We start from the raw sequence: 20,520 nt of genomic DNA on the forward strand, positions 1-20,520 counted from the left end.
TGAGAGCCAGCAATCCATTCCCGTGGAAACCACGTGCCCCTCAGTGCAGGCAGCTCTTCCTACTTTGCTGTGCGATTTCTTTTGTGTGACTTCGAGAGGGGCTTGTGAATGATTTCTAAATGTGTGCCTCTCTGAGGCGAGCTGCCTGGGGAGGGAGTAACCCTGCCAAGCGAGGACAGAGGAAGCCAACAGGGACCTCGCAGTGCTGGAACTGGCTCGACCCTTACATGCAGTTGTTTAAATCGGCAAAACAGAAATCAAATTACTATCATATTATGCTGGTGGAAGCTCAAGGGACTCTGCCAGTGTAATGATGATGAGAGATGCAGAACAGCCGTGTGTCTAATGTGTGGACTCTGAAGACAAATGTAAGTTCTCGTATTCTCATACTATATGTTATTGCTGTGTAATTTTCTTTTGGGCTTGAAATTACGCTTAGCTAAAATGTAATCATCTCACAATGAGAATTTCTAATGTGGAAAGTTGTTAATCTTTGCTTAAGACTTTTTTTTCTTTTATTAACTAAGCAACATAATATACGCTGAAATTTCTGACAGCAGCTTTGGCAACTCAGCCTAAGACTGACTGAAAACTATAATCCAAAGTACATTCAATTACTATGGGATTAACACTGGATGTTTTCTGAATGTAGAAGGCATGCAATCTGCTGTTTTGGCTTGCATGCTATTTTAACACTGCTGTGGCTAACCTAGTGTGATCAGCATAACCAACAGAATGAGAGAGAGATCAGCGAGATTCCTGGTAGTTACAAAACTTTCCTTTTTTGGCCAGGATCACATTTTTCTCCCCGAATGCTCAAAACTCTGCAACCTATATGTTTAAAGTTCCTTCTGCCTTTTTGACCTTGCCTTGGAGAAAAAAAAAATGAAACCAAACAGAGGACTCTACTAACACTGTGAAGGAAGGGAATATAAAGGAAGAGCCACTGCAGTTCTTTAACTACTATTGCAATAATGGCAGGAAAAAAGCCAACCGAGGAGCCCAGCATGTACACCAGCTTCCGTGTGACAGAGTGTGGGGACACAAAAATGGATGGTGAGCAGAGCCTATAACTTGTTAATTTTTCTACACTTCATCTACTACAAGTTCCAGCTTAGAAATGGATATTCTTTGTAAAGAAAACACTTCTTTGAGCTCAAGTACAAACTCCTTAATGCAACGAAATGATGGCACAAGACTCTACAATAATGACTTTAACTCTGGAGAAGCTAACACTTCAGATGCATTTAATTGGACAGTGGACTCAGAAAATCGAACCAACCTTTCCTGTGAGGGCTGTCTCTCACCACCATGCTTCTCCTTACTTCATCTCCAGGAAAAAAACTGGTCTGCTTTGTTGACAGCTATAGTGATTATTCTAACTATTGCTGGAAACATACTCGTCATCATGGCAGTGTCCCTAGAGAAAAAGCTGCAGAATGCCACCAACTACTTCCTGATGTCACTTGCCATAGCTGATATGCTGCTGGGTTTCCTTGTCATGCCCGTGTCCATGTTAACCATCCTATATGGTGAGTGGAGTTGGTTTCCCAGTTGTACCCACACTAGTAATAAAGAGCATGTGCATGTCCTTAGCAGATGAGCCAGGTCTCAAGGGACAAAATAACAGGAGGCTTTGTTAATAAACAAGGGCCCTCTGCTACACGAGTTACTTAAACTTTACTCTTAAATGGGGTTTACCTATTTTTAAAAATCTACTATCTGTGATTCTTAAAGAGTTTTGTGCTTTGAAACACATACATTTTATGTAGAAATTATTATAAGCGCCCCAATACAGTCATAAAGCAATAACTTAGTATCTGTCATTCTGAATCCACTTGATTTTCACTCCTTTATATTCCCAAATATTCCAGCCTTTAAGACAGAACAGTTCTATCTTTGTCATAGTTTTCAGCAGTTCTGATGGAGTGGTAAAACCTTCCCAATTACCTGGGAACATTTGCAGAGAGAACATTAGTGGTGCAGTGGGATTTAATGTTAAAATATGCAGAGTCTCCATTAGAATAAATGAATTACTCCAGTTTTCATTGTTCCCTGCCCAGGGAAGCTAATTTGGAAGGGTGCCTTTAAAAATGCATATGCATAAACTCCTCCAGTCTGGTGTGGAGGAGGGTGGAAAACAAATGGAAAGAGGTTAATCTTGCTTTCTTCTCAACAGACTTTGAAAGAGTCAAACAGCTCAGCAAGTCAGCAAACACTGGGGCGGCTCTAGCTGGGAGTAGAATGTGATGTTCTTTCCAAATTATAAGTAATACAGCCAGATTTTGAAGAAAGAGAGAGAGAAAGAGAATTAAGACTGCTGACACAGGCACATCAGCAGTCATCCAGAGCTAGAAACAAGTTGAGTGCTGTCTTTAAGAGGGGATTTTCTGGCCAAGTCTTAGGGCTAAAATATATCGGTCCAGTCCTGAGGAGTAGGAAGGAGGGAGGTGAGCAAAGGAGAGCAGGCTCTGGTTTGCACATGATGGGTAATGCTCATTACAAAACAGCCTACTTGACCACTCGAATGTCACTACCAGATCATTTCATTAAATTCGCCTGTCATTTCCCAGATATACTGGAGAGGTCCTCGCTTCTTAAAACCCCACCCTGCTCAAAGGCAAACTCCAGGAATGGGGGGTGACTATCCACAGGGCCGACCAGTCCGGGAACTAAAACCGCTGCCGATGCAGGGTGGGAATGACCCCAAGGAGGGGTGGAAGTTGAGGAGGGGAGAGGAGGCACCAACCAGCCACCTTAGGAAGCTGCAACCTGCTGGGCGTCTCAGGCTCTGGGTTGCAAGTGCGCCCCCTAGCGGCAGCTGTTCTGCGTGTAGCCATTTCCCGGCGGAGTTGAGCTCCTCCCTGCACTGTCCTCCTGAACTCTGCAGGGGGAGGAAATGCCCCCTCCTTATCCTTACTGCGGAAACCTGGCCTAAGGCTTGTGGCTGCCTCCTAGCAGAGAAAACTTCTTTAAGAGCCAACATCATTTCCGACCAGGCTGAGCATGCCTTCCCCCCAGGCGCTGCTAAGGAAAAGGCTCTAGTCTTTCCTGAAACTCTGCAAATAATCCGTGTGAAAGGCAGTAAGTTAGGCTTGTATCCTGCAACCGTTACTTTTCTGAATACCTGTGGTGGCATTTTGGTAGAGAAAGTATGTTTGAAAATGGAGAGTTTGTTCAGCTTTGTGGGTCTGGAATATTGGACTTTATATGTGGACTTTATAATTTTCCTTCTCACATGCACACAGATCTAACACCATTGCTTATACTGTTACCAAAATTAATTAGTTTTATATAACCATTAGGTCCCCCTCAAAAATATTTTTTAAAAATACAGGACACTTTGCTTATGTCCATAAAGCATATCCTATCTCTCTAATACAGCAGGTGACCTCCTTCAGGGGTCCTCCCAGGGGAATCATCTGGAGAGCTTTAGAACAGTGTTTGGGACCCACCCTCCTAGACATCAGGACTTCTCTAAAGTTCTCCAGCTAATTTTAATGTGCGGCCAGGAATGAGAACCACCGTCCTAAACATTGTTTGGCAAAGTGGGATCCCTGGACCAGCAGTATCAGCACCCCTGAAACAATTCTCAGGACAGAAACACCATGTTTTCCTTCACCATTGTCTTCGTCCTCACCCCTATAAGCCCCAAATTTGAGTTTAATCCCTAAAGCATTATTAGGTAATTATGTTTCATTTTTAAAAGTAAAGACATATTCTCATTCTGGATTTTTAGTCATTTATTCCTTCACGCCAATAGCATTTATTGAGAGACTACTCAATGCCATCACGGGGTAAGACTGAGCAATAATAATAATGACAAAGGGATGGGCCTAACCACAGGAAACAGAAAATGTGTGAAAGACGTGTGAATAAGTAAGGACAGTATACTGTGAGGTGCTTCGTAGAGGAGCCCAAAATATGTCATAACTTATGACCTAAGTAATTTAAAAACAAAAACAAACCAAAAAGATATGTTTTGTTAGACAGAATAGAGTGAAAGAAATGCTAAAGAGAACCTGTTTACCCCAACAAACTGACAGTTCCAGCCAAAAGGAATGTTCAAACCTGTGTTCATCAGCCTGTGAAATCGTATTGTAGTTAACCACATTGGTTATTAGGCTTTTTTGAAATATTGAAAATATCTTATGTTGCCCTTTGCTGCCTCTTGTGCCTTTCCCCAGGATGGACACTGTTGCAGTAGGAGAGAATCCACATGCCAGAGGCAGCATAAGGCCGCTCACTGACACTAAGCTTCTGCATCCTAGGTTACCAGTGGCCTCTGCCTAGCAAGCTCTGTGCAATCTGGATTTACCTGGACGTGCTATTCTCCACGGCCTCCATCATGCACCTCTGTGCCATCTCGCTGGACCGCTACGTCGCCATCCAGAACCCCATCCATCATAGCCGCTTCAATTCCAGAACTAAGGCATTTCTGAAAATAATTGCTGTTTGGACTATATCAGTAGGTAAGTGGGAACAATGTTTCAGTCTCATTTGAAATGACTAGTAGCCCGTTTGCACGAAGATTCGTGCAATAGACCTTCATTCACCTGGCTGCCTGCAAGTTTTCTGCCGGCACCGGGGACCCAGGCCTTGGCATGAATCTATTATTATGTTTGTTGCAAGGTATGATGCAACATAGCAATGATCAGATTTGCTATAGGAAAGAAAAAACCCATTCACATCACTGGTTGACAACATAAATTTGTATTGCTTTGCACAGGTAAGAATGTATATACCAATAGAGTCCAAATCAGGACTAGCCACCTTCCAAAACATCTCATGCTTTCAAAATCACTACTGTAACTCTTGAGTTTCCCAGAGACTTCAACATTTATAATCACCAGACTTGTGGTCACTGTAAGAATACAGAGCTCCATACTGGAGAATATACAACTTCGGGGGGCTAGGGAAGGTGCCTGGTACTGAACTCAGAGGGAGAAGGTGAGAACAAAAGAAGGTGGCAGAACTTGCTCATGGGGCAGGCATTTTAGCCTGCCCGGCGCCTTTGCAACACCTTCCTCCTTTTATGACACCTCCCACCAGAGGATTCAACCTGCTTCACTGAGGTTGATTACACACGTTCACCTATAGCCAGCATTGATCCGTCACACACATAACAATCTTGAAAGCTCAGGTAATGGAAGCTAAAGCGGCAGCTCCCAGGCAGCTAAGCCAATTGCACTTGTCACCTCAACAGGCTTAGTCAGTAACCAAAAATTTCCTGGGATTTGCTTTGTCACAAAGCTTTGCAGGCAGAAATGCCGTACCTGCTATGGCCACCTGGGTGTCAGTATCTACTAACATGAGAGGCATGGGATATGGTGGCAGGCTTGACATCAAGGGCTAGCATGAGTCTATCCACAGCTTTGTAATAAAAAATGCAAATGTATAATAAGCAAACAATATAATATCTTGTGTTTCGGTTTCTATTGTTTGCCTTGCTACTTAAGATGTAATCTGCAGAGTAGGAGCTCCACTCTCTAGGTGAGAAAGTTGGGGTGCAAAAAATAAAATGACTTGGGCAAGGCCCACCTTAACAGGGCAAAGTTTTTGTTTGATTATGATGAGATTACTAACAAATTACATTGGTATGATTTTCAAAATTTGGAAAAGTCTTACCTCTTTTCCATTTTAAACTTCACATTATGGTCTGAAGGAGACAAAACAGAAGATCTTGCTGTACATTTTTGATAGATTAAGGAAGTTAAGTAGAGAGTGGTTTTGTGGCTTGCAAGGAGCAGTGGGGCTAAACTTCCAGCACCAAGCCCTGCTCTTACAGATGAATGTTTCTCCTTACTGAGGAACTAGTTCTTGCTCCCAAAAACTTTTTGTGGTTTCTGGGCCTGTGCAATCTTGGACTCATTCTATTAGGAGTGGTTCTCAATCCCAGCTGCACATAAGAACCCCTGGGGAGCATAATGGGTCCATAGTAGAACCTGGTGATTCTAAGGTACAGCTGAGGACCACTGAGACAGACCATCAAGGAGGAAGTTGCAATTAGTTTTAGAATTCCCAGTTATTTTTATAGACTAGAGGTCTGGTGCAAGACAGTCGTGCACTGGGGGGGGGGGGGGGGGGAGGGGGAGGAGGGTGTCCCTCAGCCCGGCCTGTGCCCTCTCGCAGTCTGGGAGCCCTCAAGGCTTAGGCCATCAGTCGGACATCCTTAGCGCTGCCACGGAGGTGGGAAAGGCTCCCGCCATTGCTGCTGTGCTTGCTGTGCTCACCAACCGTGAGCCAGGCTCGGGGCTTCTGACTGAGTGATGCTCTCCCTGTGGGAGCGCACTGACCACCAGGGGGCAGCTCCTGCATTCAGCATCTGCCCCCTGGTGGTCAGTGTTCATCATAGCAACTGGTCGTTCCTATATAATAAAAGGCTAATATGCAAATAGACTGTTCCACCGTTCAGTCTATTTGCATATTAACCTGTTATTCCAGTTCTCTGGAATAATTCTTCATGTTTTCATCTGTTTTCTTAAATATTAATCACTGTTATTTGGATATCTGAGTAATCTGAGGATTACTATTCTCAAGGGTCATTTCCCTCTTGGTTCTGTCAGTTAGTATGCCTGGTAATTTTTTTTAAGTTGAGTATTGAACACTTTGTAAAAAAAATTGTGGATACTCTGTTGATGCTCTCTTTCTTGAAAGAGTAGTCCTTTAGCTTTTGCAGGTAGTTCGATTGGGTACCCCCAATTCAGTCAGGGACTGAGTTTCTTTTAGGGTGGGTTTTGTAAACACTGGTCTGTTTGTAGTTTACCCTTATTCTCTTCATAACCTCAGATGAAAACCACAACGTTCTCCATTTTGAAGAGCTCTGAACTACAATTTTGTCTCTTCAACACTATAAGTTGCTGCTAAATCTTGAGCTACTCATCCTCTCAGTTTGTCCCTGTAACAAAGTAGTAAATACCTTGAAGGAAAGGCAGCACACACTATTACTGTACTATTTCACTCTTCCCTTCACTCCAGAATCTTCACTCTTAAGATCCCAACTGTTTTGTTAGCCTAATCCCCTCAAACAGTTTTGGGCCCTGAATTCTACTTTATTTGATACTAATATTATCATATCTCTTCCTCATGCTTTGAATCTCTCCAATGTATCTTTTCTCATCTCATCTTTACTATCTTTGTTCCTTTGTTTTAATGTATATTTTCACAGTTAACTTACAGATGGATATTTTTAAACAAAATCTGGCAATGACTGCCTTTTGATAATGAAACTCAGCCTATCTACATTACTATGACAATGGGCATAATGTTTTATTCATATCATCTTATTTTCTATTTAACATATATTTCTCTTTTTAATAGTTTATCCATTTGCCCCCATTTCAGGTTTGCTGACTTGCACAATGCCTTCTTCATTGCCTTCACCCCATCCCAGTTAGTTTGAATTTCTACTTGGCTTTTTCTTTTCCATCCCAAATAGTCCTTATTATACATATTTCTATTAATATATCTAAGATAAATAATAATCCCACTAAATTGCTTTATTCCTTATTCATCATGAGTCCCAATTCATACGTTTTAGACATTTTACATAATTTTAAAATACTATAGTGTTGCTAAAGAGAACAGATTGACAGCTCTCAGAGGGGAAGGGTATTGGAGGCCTGGGTGAAAAGGTGAAGGGATTAAGAAAAAAAAAAAACTTGCCCAGTTTGGCTCAGCAGTTAGAGCATCGGCCCACGGACTGAAGCGTTGCAGTTTCAATTCCAGTCAAAGGCATGTACTTGGGCAGCAAGCTCCATCCTGGCCCCAGTCTGGACACATGTGAGAGGCAAACAATTGATGTGTCTCTCTCACATCAATGTTTTTCTCTCTCTCTGTCTCTCACCCTCCCTTCCACTCTCTCTAAAAATCAATGGAAAAAATATCCTCAAATGAGGATTAGAAAACAAAACAAAAACTCATAGACACAGACAACAGTATGGTGATTACCAGAGGAAAAGGGGGTGGGGAAGGTATAAGAAGGTAAAGAGGGGATAAATGGTAATGGAAAGAGACTAGACTTGGGGTGTCAAGTACAAAATACAATGTACAGATGATGTATTTTGAAGAATTATACACTTGAATTACACACCTATACAATTTTATTAACCAACTAGAGGCCCGGTGCACAAATTAGTGCACCAGTGGGGTCTCTCGGCCTGGCCTGCAGGATCAGGCCAAAACTGGCTCTCTGACATCCCCTGAGGGGTCCTGGATTGCGAGAGGGCCAGGCCAGGCTGAGGAACTCCACTGGTGCATGATTGGGGCAGGGGAGGGACGCTGGAGGTTGGCCAGTGAGGAAGGGACCGTGTGAGGGCTCCTGGGCATGTCTGGCCCATCTCACTCAGTCCTGATCAGCCAGACCCCAGCAGCAAGCTAACCTACTGGTCAGAATGTCTGCTCCCTGGTGATCAGTACACATCATAGCAACTAGTCAAGTGGTCGACCGCCTGACCCCTGGTGGTCAGTGCACATCATAGCAAGTGGTTTAGCAGCCTTAGCATATCATTAGCATATTATTCTTTGATTGGTTGAATGGACGAATGGACACTTAGCATATTAGGCTTTTATTATATAGGATGTCACTTCAATAAATTCAATAAAATTTTTAAAAATATAGGAAAAGAGAACCAAGATGGCAGCATAGGTAAACAAGGTACTCACTCCCTCCCATAACCACATCAAAATTATGATTAAAATACATAACAGTCATCATGCAGAACCACCTGAGATATGACTGAATGGAAGTCCTACAACTAGAGAAGTAAAGAAGAAAGCACCTCAAGACTAGTATGAGGCACAGAATGGGCTGGTTCAGACACCCACCTGTAGAGGCCTCCCATGAGGAGCAAGGGGTCCCAGCCCCACACCAGACCACTCAGCACAGGCTTCCAGTACTGGGAGGAGAAGTCCCCATACTTCAGGCTGCAAAAACCAGTGGCAATTGTGGCTGAGTGACATAGGCTGCTGGAGTCCCAGCAGTTCCTCTTAAAGGGCAGGGGCATGAACTTGCTTGGACTATCTCCCTCTGAGGTAAAGCACTGGGACAGTAGCTTTGGGGAATCTAGGGCATATGGGGAGGAACTGGATTATCTGGCACCAGGGCAAGAACTTTGGGAGTGGCTTTCTCCCAGACAGGGGTGCTCACACGGGTCATTGTTCCTGTGCTGGGGCCTCCTCCTTCACAAAGCTAACTGGCAGCCATACCTGAGTTTCCATCAGCCTGGCTTACACTGTTCACTTCACCCTGGTGATTTCCTGAGACCCTGCCCCATCCAATTTGTAGCCCTATCCAAGCTGTTTGCAGCAGCTTTTCCATTTGAATGGCCTGTCTTGCCTCAGATTTCAGGCCTTCCTAAAATCTCTCAAACAAGCATCAGCTGGCATCAGCATGCCCATACTTATCAATAAGAGGCCAAAGGACTGGCACTCGCAGCAGCATGCCTTGTTTCACAGCTGGGCACTTCCAACCCCAACACAAGTAGCAGCAACCTACAGATTGCTCTGTAGCTGCTGTTGGACGGCTCCAGCCATTGGATGACTTTGCATCTCTTGGGCGGGGGGCAGTGAGGGGGACATCAGAGCCAGTGCACCCAGTGGACAGCTTCAGTCCATACTAGATTACAACTCTACATGTCCACAAGTGACACACTCAAGGGTCAGACTCAGTGAGCACCAAAGCCCCACTGAAGCAAATCCTGCTCCATAGGGATGTCTCCTACACAGCAGCTCTTCCACTGTATTCCCAGCTGGTCCTCACAGCTAATTGGCCTGGAGGTCAATTCCTCCCAGTGACCACAGCAGCAATCAAGGCTCAACTACAACAATACTGTGCACACAGCCCACACAGGGGCACTCCTGGAGTGCCCAGCTCTGGTGACTTGGGAGGCTGAGCCACTGGGTCCTACAGGAAATCTTCTATACCAGGCCACTCTACCAATTCCAAGAGACATAGCAATTCTACCTAATACATAGAAACAAAACAGTGAAGCAGCCAAAACTTGGAGACAAAGACACATGTCACAAATGAAAGAACAGAAGTTCCAGAAAAAGAACTAAATGAAAAGTAAGCAAACAAACTACTAGATACAGAGTTCAAACCAATGGTTATAAGGTTACTCAAGGATCTTAATGAGAGATTTAAGGGGCTTAGTGAGAATATAAAAGACATGAAAAAGGATGAGTCAGAAATTAAGCATATACTAACTGAAATAAATAATAATTTATAGGGATTCAACAGTAGAGTAGAGGATGCCAAGAATAAAATCAGCAATTTGGAATATAATGAAGCAAAAACTACCGAATCAAAAACGCAAAAAAATCTTACCTAATAAAAGAGTAATATGCAAATTGACCCTAACTCTGCTACACCCACAAGCCATGCCCACAAGCCACACCCACCAGCCAATCAGAGTGAGTATGCAAATTAACCCAACCAAGAAGGTTACAGCCACAGAGAGCAGGAGGGAGGCTTGGGTTTCCAAGGCAATAGAAGAAGCCAAGCTTTCTGCCTGCCCTGGCCAGGCCTAAGCCTCCACTCAAGGCTACAAAGTTTCAGTTATAGAAGGTAAACAAATCCAAACAGAAATGGCTGCCAGCCATGGAGCGAGCAGGAGGCTTGGCTCCACTCCAGGATACAAAGTTTCAATTGTAGAAGATAAATAAATTCCAGATACCAGGGCCTCTGCTTGGGTCACCAGGGGGTGTGGCTGGCCTGCAAACCACCACAGGCCCCTCGCTCAGGCCGCCCCATGCCCCAAGGGAACCCCCACCCTGATCCGGGACACCCTTCAGGGCAAACCAGCTGGCCCCCACCCGTGCACCAGGCCTCTATCCTATCTAATAAAAGTAATATGCAGATAGATTGACCATCACTCCAACACACAATATAGCTGCCCCCATGTGGTCAAAGATCCTGCCCCCATGTAGACACAAGATGGTCACCACAAGATGGCCAGCAGGAGAGGGCAGTTGGGAGGCACCAGGCCTGCAAGGGAGGGCAGTTGGAGGCAATCAACCCTGCAGGAGAGGGCAGTTAGGGGTGACCAGGCTGGCAGAGGAGGGAAGTTGGGGGCAAATAGGCTGGCAGGGGAGCAGTTAGACATCAATTAGGCTGTCAGGAGAGTGGTTAGGGGGTGATCAGGCTGGCAGGCAGAAGCGGTTAGGGGCAATCAGGAAGCCAGGCAGGTGAGCAGTTGGGAGCCAGCAGTCCTGGATTGTGAGAGGGATGTCCGACTGCCCGTTTAGGCACGATCCCACCAGATCAGGCCTAAACGGACAGTCGGACATCCCTCTAGGGGTCCCAGATTGGAGAGGGTGCAGGCTAGGCTGAGGGACACCCCCCCCCCGCCCCTGTGCATGAATTTTGTGCACCAGGCCTCTAGTAATAATAATAAAGAATCAAAAAATATGAAGATAGTATAAGGAGCCCTTGGGACAACTTCAAGCATACCAACATTCACATTATGGGGGTTCCAGAAGGAGAAGAGAGAGAGCAAGATATTGAAAACCTATTTGAAGAAATAATGACAGAAAAAATCCCCTACCTGGTGAAAGAAATAGACTTAAATAAATGTACAAGTTCAGGAAGCACAGAGAGCCCCAAACAAGAGGAACCCAAAGAGGCCCACACCAAGATACATCATAATTAAAATGCCAAGGGTTAAAGACAAAGAGAGAATCTTAAAAGCAGCAAGAGAAAAGCAGTTAGTTACCTACAAGGAAGCGTCCATATGACTATCAGCTGATTTCTAAACAGAAACCTTGCAGGCCAGAAGGGAGTGGTAAGAAATGTTCAAAGTGATGAAAAGCAAGGACCTACAACCAAGATTACTCTATTCTGCAAAGCTATCATTTAGAATTATAGGTCAGATAAAGAGCTTCCCAGACAAGAAAAAGCTAAAGGAGTTCATCACCACAAAACCAGTATTACATGAAACGTTGAAGGGTATTACAGATGATGATGATGAAGAAGAAGAAGAAGAAGAAGAAGAAGAAGAAGAAGAAGAAGAAGAAGAAGAAGAAGAAGAAGGAGGAGGAGGAGGAGGAGGAGGAGGAGGAGAGGAGGAGGAGGGGGGAAGAGGAGAAGGAGGAGGAGGAGGAGGAGAAATTAACAATAAATACATATCTTTCAACAATTGAATCTAAAAATAAAAAATAAATGAACAAGGAATCGAGTGAACAAAATAAACTGATGAATAAAATAGAACCAGAATCATGGAAACATGGAACAGACTAATGAATCTGAAAGGGAAAGGAGAGTGTGTGTGTGGGAGGGGTGAAGGGGGCAGGAAGAGATTAACCAAAGAACTTATATGCATATATGCATTACTTATGAACACAGACAATAGTTGTTGAAGGCCTGGGGCAGGGTGGGAAACAGGTGGAAGGGAGTAATGGAGGGGGGCAGTACATCTATAATATTCTCAACAATAAAGATTTAAAAATATAGCCGAAACCGGTTTGGCTCAGTGGATAGAGCGTCGGCCTGCAGACTCAAGGGTCCCAGGTTCGATTCCGGTCAAGGGCATGTACCTTGGTTACGGGCACATCCCCAGTAGGGGGTGTGCAAGAGGCAGCTGATCGATGTTTCTCTCTCATCGATGTTTCTAACTCTCTATCCCTCTCTCTTCCTCTCTGTAAAAAATCAATAAAATATATTTTTAAAAAATATTTAAAAATATAAATTAATAAAAAATACCTACCAATATTTTTAAAAAATAATAATAATCTAGTGGTGCATTAGATCTATTTAAGTAAAAAAAAAATGCAGAAACCATAAAGAAACATATAGATATAGCTCACTGCATGAAAAATTGTAAGTTTTATATGGCTAAAGTCAATTAAAAGCAAAATCAAAAGAAAAATATTTCAATGTATATGAATAACAGACCAAGGGTTAATCTCCTTAACATACATTTTAATTTTTTAAGAAAAGGAGAAAACAATCCTGGCCAGTTTTGCTCAGTGGTTAGAACATCAGCCTGTGGACCAAAGGGTTGTGAGTTTGATTCCTGGTCAAGGGCATATACCTCAGCTGTAATTAAAATGAGTTAAAATACCCAGTGTGGTTTGGGATATGGTGCCCTTTGTACTCTCTTATCCTGTTTGTGTAATATGAATTGTTTGTTCTTGGACAATCTAGCAAAGTTATTAAAATTTGACCTAACAATCCCATGAGAGAATCGGTTCTCCAGAAAAACAAAAGTACATACAAAACTTTTTAATACTGCAATTTGGGAGAATAGCAATTTTGGGGAAAGTGGAAAGGCTGGGTCATGGTTAGATTATGGTTGGGTTATGGTTTTTATCTAAATTTTGGAATATTTTGCAGCTGTTAAAAATATTGAGTTGGGCCCAGCTGGTGTAGCTCAGTGGTTGAGCATTGACATATGAACCAGGAAGTCATGGTTTGATTCCCAGTCAAGGCACATGCCTGGGTTGCAGGCTCAATCCTCAGTGTGGGGCATGCAGGAGGCAACTGGTCAATGATTCTCTTTTGTCACTGATGTTTCTCTCTCTCTCTCTCTCTCTCTCTCTCTCTCTCTCTCTCTCTCTCTCTGTCTCTCTCTCTCTTTCTCTGAAATCAATATATATATATATATATATATATATATATATATATATATATTCATACACACACACACACACACACACACACACACACAGGTATATTTTAAACATTGAGTTTGGATTATTTGATATTCAAGTGGCAGAATGTCCATGATGTTAAGTGCAAAAAGCATGTTTTGGCATCCTATGAATGATCTGAGCCCATTCTGATAAAATAATAATAGTAATTCTATGGACATAAATGTGTATTAGCACTGAGAAACTGTTGAAAGAATTCACACTTGTCAAGAGGTGAAATTTAAAAGAATGGCAGGATTGTTATATTTTCCTTTATGTACTTCCATAAAATTTTGTCACAAATATGATGACGATGAAAAATAGTTACACGCACATGGTGGGAGAGAAGGCTTCATAGAGGTGGTAGGTGGCTGACCTTCAAAATTTGCTAGGATCTAACAAATGGCAGCCTTGGTAACCACATCATAGATTACTCAAGTTTCCTTACATTAGTTATTTTTGAGATTTGCTGTTTCTTTTTCACTGCTTACTGCTACTAACTTGGTCACTTTATTTTTTCCAAGGCTCCCATCTAATTCTGAGGAAAATGAATATAATTACAACTCAATTGTGTTTTCTATTTGTGAGCTTCTCTGAGTAAAGGAGTGATGACAGAAAAGACTGAAGCATTAGATTAAGAATGATCCTAGGATCCTCTATGGATTTCATTTTCCCTTCACAAATCCAATATTCATGATCAGAAGTAACTGTGTTTTCATTACAATATATAAAGTAAGCAAACCCTTCCTCCCTCATGAGGTTTGCCTTGCTAATGCCATATGAGAAAAAACAATGGACGCTACTTATTCCCAACCATCTTTAACAGGTAAAGGTATAAATCAGATAAAAAGAAAATGACCATTTTCACAGTCATATTTTGACAAGCAAGCAAAGACACCAATTTACATTTTATTGCACTGATTTCATTTCAGAAATATATTTGTAGTTCATGGAGTAATTTTGAAGTATAATAGGTCTAAACACAAAGAGTTTTCCCCCTCAAGGATAAGCATGATCATGAATTTTATGCATTCTTACTTTTACAGAGAAAAGGCAAGCTGTGACACATTTATTCGGGGCCTTTACCTTCCCAAACTATGACAATCGTGCATCAATTCTAAACTGAATACTTAGGTCACTTGGTCCAAACTCTGGCCTTCAGGCAAATCAAAAACTCACCATCCTACCTAACCAGGGCAAGCTTATTATGAAGCTTTGAGGGACAGTAGATTTAGTTTTAGCATTTGGAGTTTTTTATTTAAGATTTTGAGTATCTTTTTATGTTTATGAACAAATTTATATTTTGTTTTCTATGGTTGTTGCTCATAGTTTTTGCTGTAGAACTTGAAGTTATATTACTAGTTCTGTTCCTTATAAACAGTACAACCTAAGGCAAGTTACTTAATCTCTCTGCACCATAGGTTCCCAATAAATAAATGATGATAGTAACAGCACCATAGTATGAGGCTGTTTTAATGACTAAGTGAATAAATATAATGGTTGTCTCATAAGTGTTATAAGTTTATAATTTTTCCTGTAAGGGTCTTGTTTTTTTCTAACAAACTAGTGGCCCAGTGCACGAAATTCATGCACATTAAAAGGGAATTAATTAGAGGAAATATTTTAATATTGCTATTTGTCCTTTCTCTATAATAGAAGTGTCAGAGATAAAAGAAAATTAGTAAAATGTATGTGAAAATATTCTTCCTGTCAGAGTCTGGGGCATGCTGCGGGACCCAGAGTCTAGTCCCTGCCCACCAGCACACACCTCAAAATCACACCAGACCCAGACCTGGCCAGCCCCACCCCCATTGAGTGAGATCCAGACCCAGCCGGCCCCACCCCCATCAAGCCCTGCCAAGCAGGGGGCACAGCCTCAGGTCCCCCATCAAGCCCCGCTGGGTGAGGGATGCAGCCTCAGGTCCCCCGGCACATGCCAGGTTAGGGGCACAGCCTCAGGTCCCCTGGTGCACCCTCAGGTTCCCCGGCCTGGCGCCAGGGCAGGGTGTGTGGCCTGAGGTTCCCCCGGCCCAGTGCCAGGGCAGGGGATGTGGCCTGAGGTCCCCTGGCCCAGCACTGGGTTGGGGGGCACAACTTGAGGTCCCTCATCAAGCCCCACTGGGTAGGGGGCATGGCCTAAGGTCCCCCGTCAAGCCCCGCTGGGCAGGGGACATGGCCTGAAGTCCCCCAGCCTGGCTCCAGTGTTGGGGGCACGGCCTCAGGTCCCCTGGCCTGGGGTGAAGGGCACAGCCTGAGTTCCACTGGCCCGGCACCAGGGCGAGGGGCACGGCCTGATGTCTCCTGTCAAGCCCCGCTGGGCAGGGGGAGCGGCCTGAGGTCCCCCAGCCTGCCGCCGCTGCGAGGGGCATGACCTGAGGTCCCCCGTCAAGCCCCACTGGGCAGGGGGCACAGCCTCAGGTCCCCCACCCCAGCCCGGTGCCACACAGCCTCAGGTTCCTGCTGATCACTCATTATGGCTTGTTACGGGAACCCCGTCTCCACTGTGGGCACAGCCATCTTGTGTTACGGGAACCCCACCTCCGCTGTTGGCTCAGCCACCTTGTGATGGCATGAGGGTCAATTTGCATATTACCTCTATTATATACAGGTTAGGAGGATTAGCTTTTGGATGTGTTTTCACACTTTTTCTGTGTATTCCCAATGTATTACTTGTCATTTACCATTGATTTTGGTGGTATTTTCCACATGAAATTTTATTTGTATATATTCTTTATTTATAAATGTGTTTTTTTTTCTCCTTTATGGCTTTTGAATTTTGAATCATTACTAAAATTGCCTTTTCCACTACAAAGTTACAAAGGAGCTGTTTCATATTATCTTTCATTACTTTTATGGTTTTGTTGTATAGTTTTGTCTTTAAATCAATTAGAATTTTATTTTTTCTATGCAGCTACTTATACCATTTATTTCCCTATTGGTCTGATATGCCACCTTTATCATATGCTGAGTTCCCATATATACAAAGGGGCAAAAGTAGGTTTACAGTTTTGAGTTCAGGAAGCGGAGTTTATTTTTGTATTATTATACTAGAGGCCCGGTGCACGAAATTTGTGCACTGCAGAGGGGGAGTTCCTCAACCCAGCCTGCCCCCTCTCACAGTCCAGGAGCCCTCAGGGGATGTCCTACTGATGGCTTAGGCACGCTCCCCCTTGGGAGCGGACCTAAGCTGCAGTCTGGTGCGGGAGGTGACTGGGCTGATCAGGGGAAGGCGCCACCCCCATCACCCCATTGCTGCTGCCACTGCCGGCTGCTGCAGTTGCCAAGGTGATTTCATCAACACAGACTCCAGTCCCTTCACCACAAAAAAAATGACAACTTTCTTTAGGCATTTTCAAGATGTCTCTTTCATAGGATATAACATTTCTTTCTTTTTATCCTGACCTGAGGATATTTTTCCATTGATTTTTAGAGAGCGGAAGAGAGAGGGAAAGACAGAGAGAAACATCAATGTGAGAGGGAGACTTCAATTGGTTGCCTCCTGCATGAGCGCTGACCTGGGCCCTGGCCAGGGAGGAGCCTGTAACCTAGGTACATGCCCTTGATCAGAATCGAACCCGGACCCTGCGGTCTACAGGCTAAGGCTCTATCCACTGAGCAAAACTGGCTAGGGCAGGATATGACATTTCTTAGCCCCTCCAGCAGTGGACCTTCGTTTTTTCCTCCAGGAGTGAAGTGGAAAAACCCTAGATCACCTTCTTGGATTCTTATTACCCAAGTTACCAAGAACACTGCGAGTGGCTGCATACAGGGAGCTTAGCCAATGAGCGGTCAGAAAAGGTGTTTCCTCTGCAACTCACATGCAGAGGCGGGACTGCTGGCGTACCGCAGCTGGCAGGCCCCACTGAGTGTGTCCACTCCGTGCCTGCTCCAGCCATGCCGCGGTGGCTTGGGCAGTCCCCTCTGTCTCCAGGCCTGCACCATTCGTGCCTTGCCTCACTGCACACATAGTCCCCTTCCACCCATCTGTGCGCGCAGCTTCCTCCTGAGCAGGTCGTGACTGTTATGGCATCCCAGCTAATTTGCATATTATCTCTTTATATATATATATAGATGTTAATTATTACATTTCATTTTCCATATGAACAACTGTAAATCCACTTTTGCCCTGTCCTGTATTTAGGTTTATTTCTGGACTTTTTCTATTCTAATGAACAGTCTATTCATTCACCAATAGCATACTTTTAATCGAGGATATATGATTACTAGAGGCCTGATGCATGAAATTTGTGCAAGAGTAGGCCTTCCTTCTCCTGGCTGCCAGCACTGGCTTCCCTCCAGCACCTGGGATCCGGGCTTCCCTCTGGCCGCTGGCAGGACCTGGGACCCTGGCTTTCCTCCTCACAGAGGCCCCACACATCCACCACAGCCCACTGGTCGGTGGCCTGGGCCTCCCTCTTTAGGGCGATTGTGGAGCCCCCCAAATGATTGCCCCGCCGGCTGGTGGCCTGGGTCACCCTCTGCGGGACAATCATGAGGCGATGGCCAGGCCCCTGACCAATCACATCATCACACCCGCTTTTGCTGGCCTGGTGCCAGTGGATGTCATAGCGTGGTTCCAGATGGTTGTCTGGATGGTCGTCCAGATGGTCATTCTGCTGTTCAGCCGTTCAGTCAATTTGCATATTATGCTTTTATTACATAGGACTATATACCTTGCCCCTCCGCCGGCCTGATCGCCCCTACCTTGGCCCCTGCTGGCCTGATCGCCCCTACCTTGCCCCTCTGCCAGCCTGATCTCCCCTACCTTGCCCCTCTGCTGGCCTGATCGCCCCTAACTGCCTCTGCCTCAGCCCCCAGTCTAAGCCAGGAGGCAACCTGGCTAATCAGGGGAAGGCACCGCCCCCATCATCCCGCTGCTGCTGCCACTGGTGGCCACCATGGCTGCCTGAGCCTTGGGCCTCTCAGCTGGGCATGGCTGCCTGAGCCTCGGGCCAGTCCTCACAGAGGCAGCCGCCATCCATGGCTTGCCTGAGCTTCAGGCAACCCCTGCAGCTTTGTCCAGAAGGACATCTGGATGGTCATCTGGAAGATGTCCGCCCTAATTAGCATATTACCCTTTTATTAGTATAGATGGATTTTATTCTCTCTTAGATCTAGTAGTCCTTCATTGTTCTTTTTCAGACATGTTTTGACCATTTTTATTTACTTCTTATATGAGTTTTAGAAACACAGCTTCTATCAGCTTCTATCTAATTCCAGGAGGGGAAATTTACTTTTTTATTGGAATTGCATGTAACTTTATAAATCAACTTTTTATCTTATTTTATTTTTAAATATTTATTGTTGAGAGTATTACAGATGTCCCTCTTTACCCCCCCCCCCACCATTGCCCTCCTCCTCCTGGTTTCTACCCTGCCTGAAGTCTTTGCTACCCTATTGTCTATGTCCATAGGTAAGGTATATATGCATATAAGATCTTTGTTTAATCTCTTTCCCCACCCTGACATACCCTTCCCTCTGAGAATCTTCAGTCTGTTCCATTTTCATGCCTCTGTTTTTATTTTATTAACCAATTTATTCTGTTCATTGGATTTCTTATTCATTCATTTTTAGATTCAATTGTTGATAGATATGTATTCACTGCCATTTTATTGTTCACATTTTTAATCTTATTATTATTCTTATTATTATTATTATTATTATTCCTCCTCCTCCTCCTCCTCCTCCTCCTCCTCCTCCTCTTCCTCTTTTTAAAGAATACCCTTCAACATTTCATGGTTTGGTGGTGATGAACTCCTTTAGCAGCTTTTTCTTGTCTAGGAAGCTCTTTATCTGACCTTTAATATTAAATGAGAGTGTTGCTGGGTAGAGTAATCTTGGATGTAGGTCCTTACTTTGAATATTTCTTGCCATTCCCATATTGCCTGCATAGTTTATGTTGAGAAATCAGCTGATAGTCTTATGGGCTCCCCTGTAGGTAACTAACTGCTTTTTTCTTGCTGCTTTTAAGATTCTCTCTTTATCTTTAGCCCTTGGCATTTTAATTATGATGTGTCCTGGTGTGGGCCTCTTTTGGTTTCTCCTGTTTGGGACTCTCTGTGCTTCCTGAACTCTTAAGTCTAAGTCTACACTGAGTGGCCAGATTATTATGATCTCTGAATGCATAATAATCTGGCCACTCAGTGTGTCTGTGTAGATAGATAGATAGATAGATAGATAGATAGATAGATAGATAGATTAGAGGCTCGATGCATGAATTTGTGCATGGGTGGGGTCCGGCCAGCCTGGCCAGAGGGAGGGGACATGGGCAGTTGGCCGGCCTGCCTGCTGGCCGAACACCTGGTCGAGGGGACAATTTGCATATTAGCCTTTTATTATATAGGATATACACTGAGTGGCCAGATTATTATGTGTTCAGAGATCATAATAATCTGGATACTCAGTGTATTTCTTTCACCAGACAAGGAAAGTTTTCTGTCATTATTTCTTCAAATAGGTTTTCAATATCTTGCTTTCTCTCTTCTCCTCCTGGCATCCCCATAATGCAAATGTTGGTATGCTTGAAGTTGTCCCAGGTCTCCTTACACAGTTTGTATTTTTCTATTCTTTTTTCTTTTTGATCTTCTGAATGGGTGATTTTTGCTTTTTCATATTTCAAATCATTGATTTGATTCTCAGAATCTTCTACTCTACTGTTGAATCCCTGTAAATTATTCTTTAATTCGGTTATGTATGCTTAATTTCTGACTGGTCCTTTTCCATGTCTTTGGCATTTTGACTAAGATCCTTGAAAGTCTCACTAAGTCCTGTGAAACTCTCATGAAGATCCTTGAGTAACCTTATGACGATGGTTTTGAACTCTGTATAAAGTACTTTGCTTTCTTCTATTTCTTTCATTTGTGCAATGTTTCTTTGTCTCTGCATTTTGGC

The 20,520-nt window shown here is 43.8% G+C and overlaps 1 protein-coding gene across 1 annotated transcript in view; it reads left to right on the forward strand.

The window, feature by feature from the left end:
* Positions 1 to 1,120: 1,120 nt before the first annotated feature.
* Positions 1,121 to 20,520, forward strand: part of HTR2A (5-hydroxytryptamine receptor 2A) — a 94,668-nt gene continuing 75,268 nt past the window's right edge. The window contains exons 1-2 of the mRNA XM_008152051.3: positions 1,121 to 1,532; positions 4,272 to 4,472. Coding sequence (XP_008150273.1) covers positions 1,121 to 1,532; positions 4,272 to 4,472 — 613 coding nt within the window. The remainder of the gene's footprint in view (positions 1,533 to 4,271; positions 4,473 to 20,520) is intronic.

The sequence above is a fragment of the Eptesicus fuscus genome, chromosome 8, assembly GCF_027574615.1.
Source record: "Eptesicus fuscus isolate TK198812 chromosome 8, DD_ASM_mEF_20220401, whole genome shotgun sequence".
Classification (NCBI taxonomy): Eukaryota; Metazoa; Chordata; class Mammalia; order Chiroptera; family Vespertilionidae; genus Eptesicus; species Eptesicus fuscus.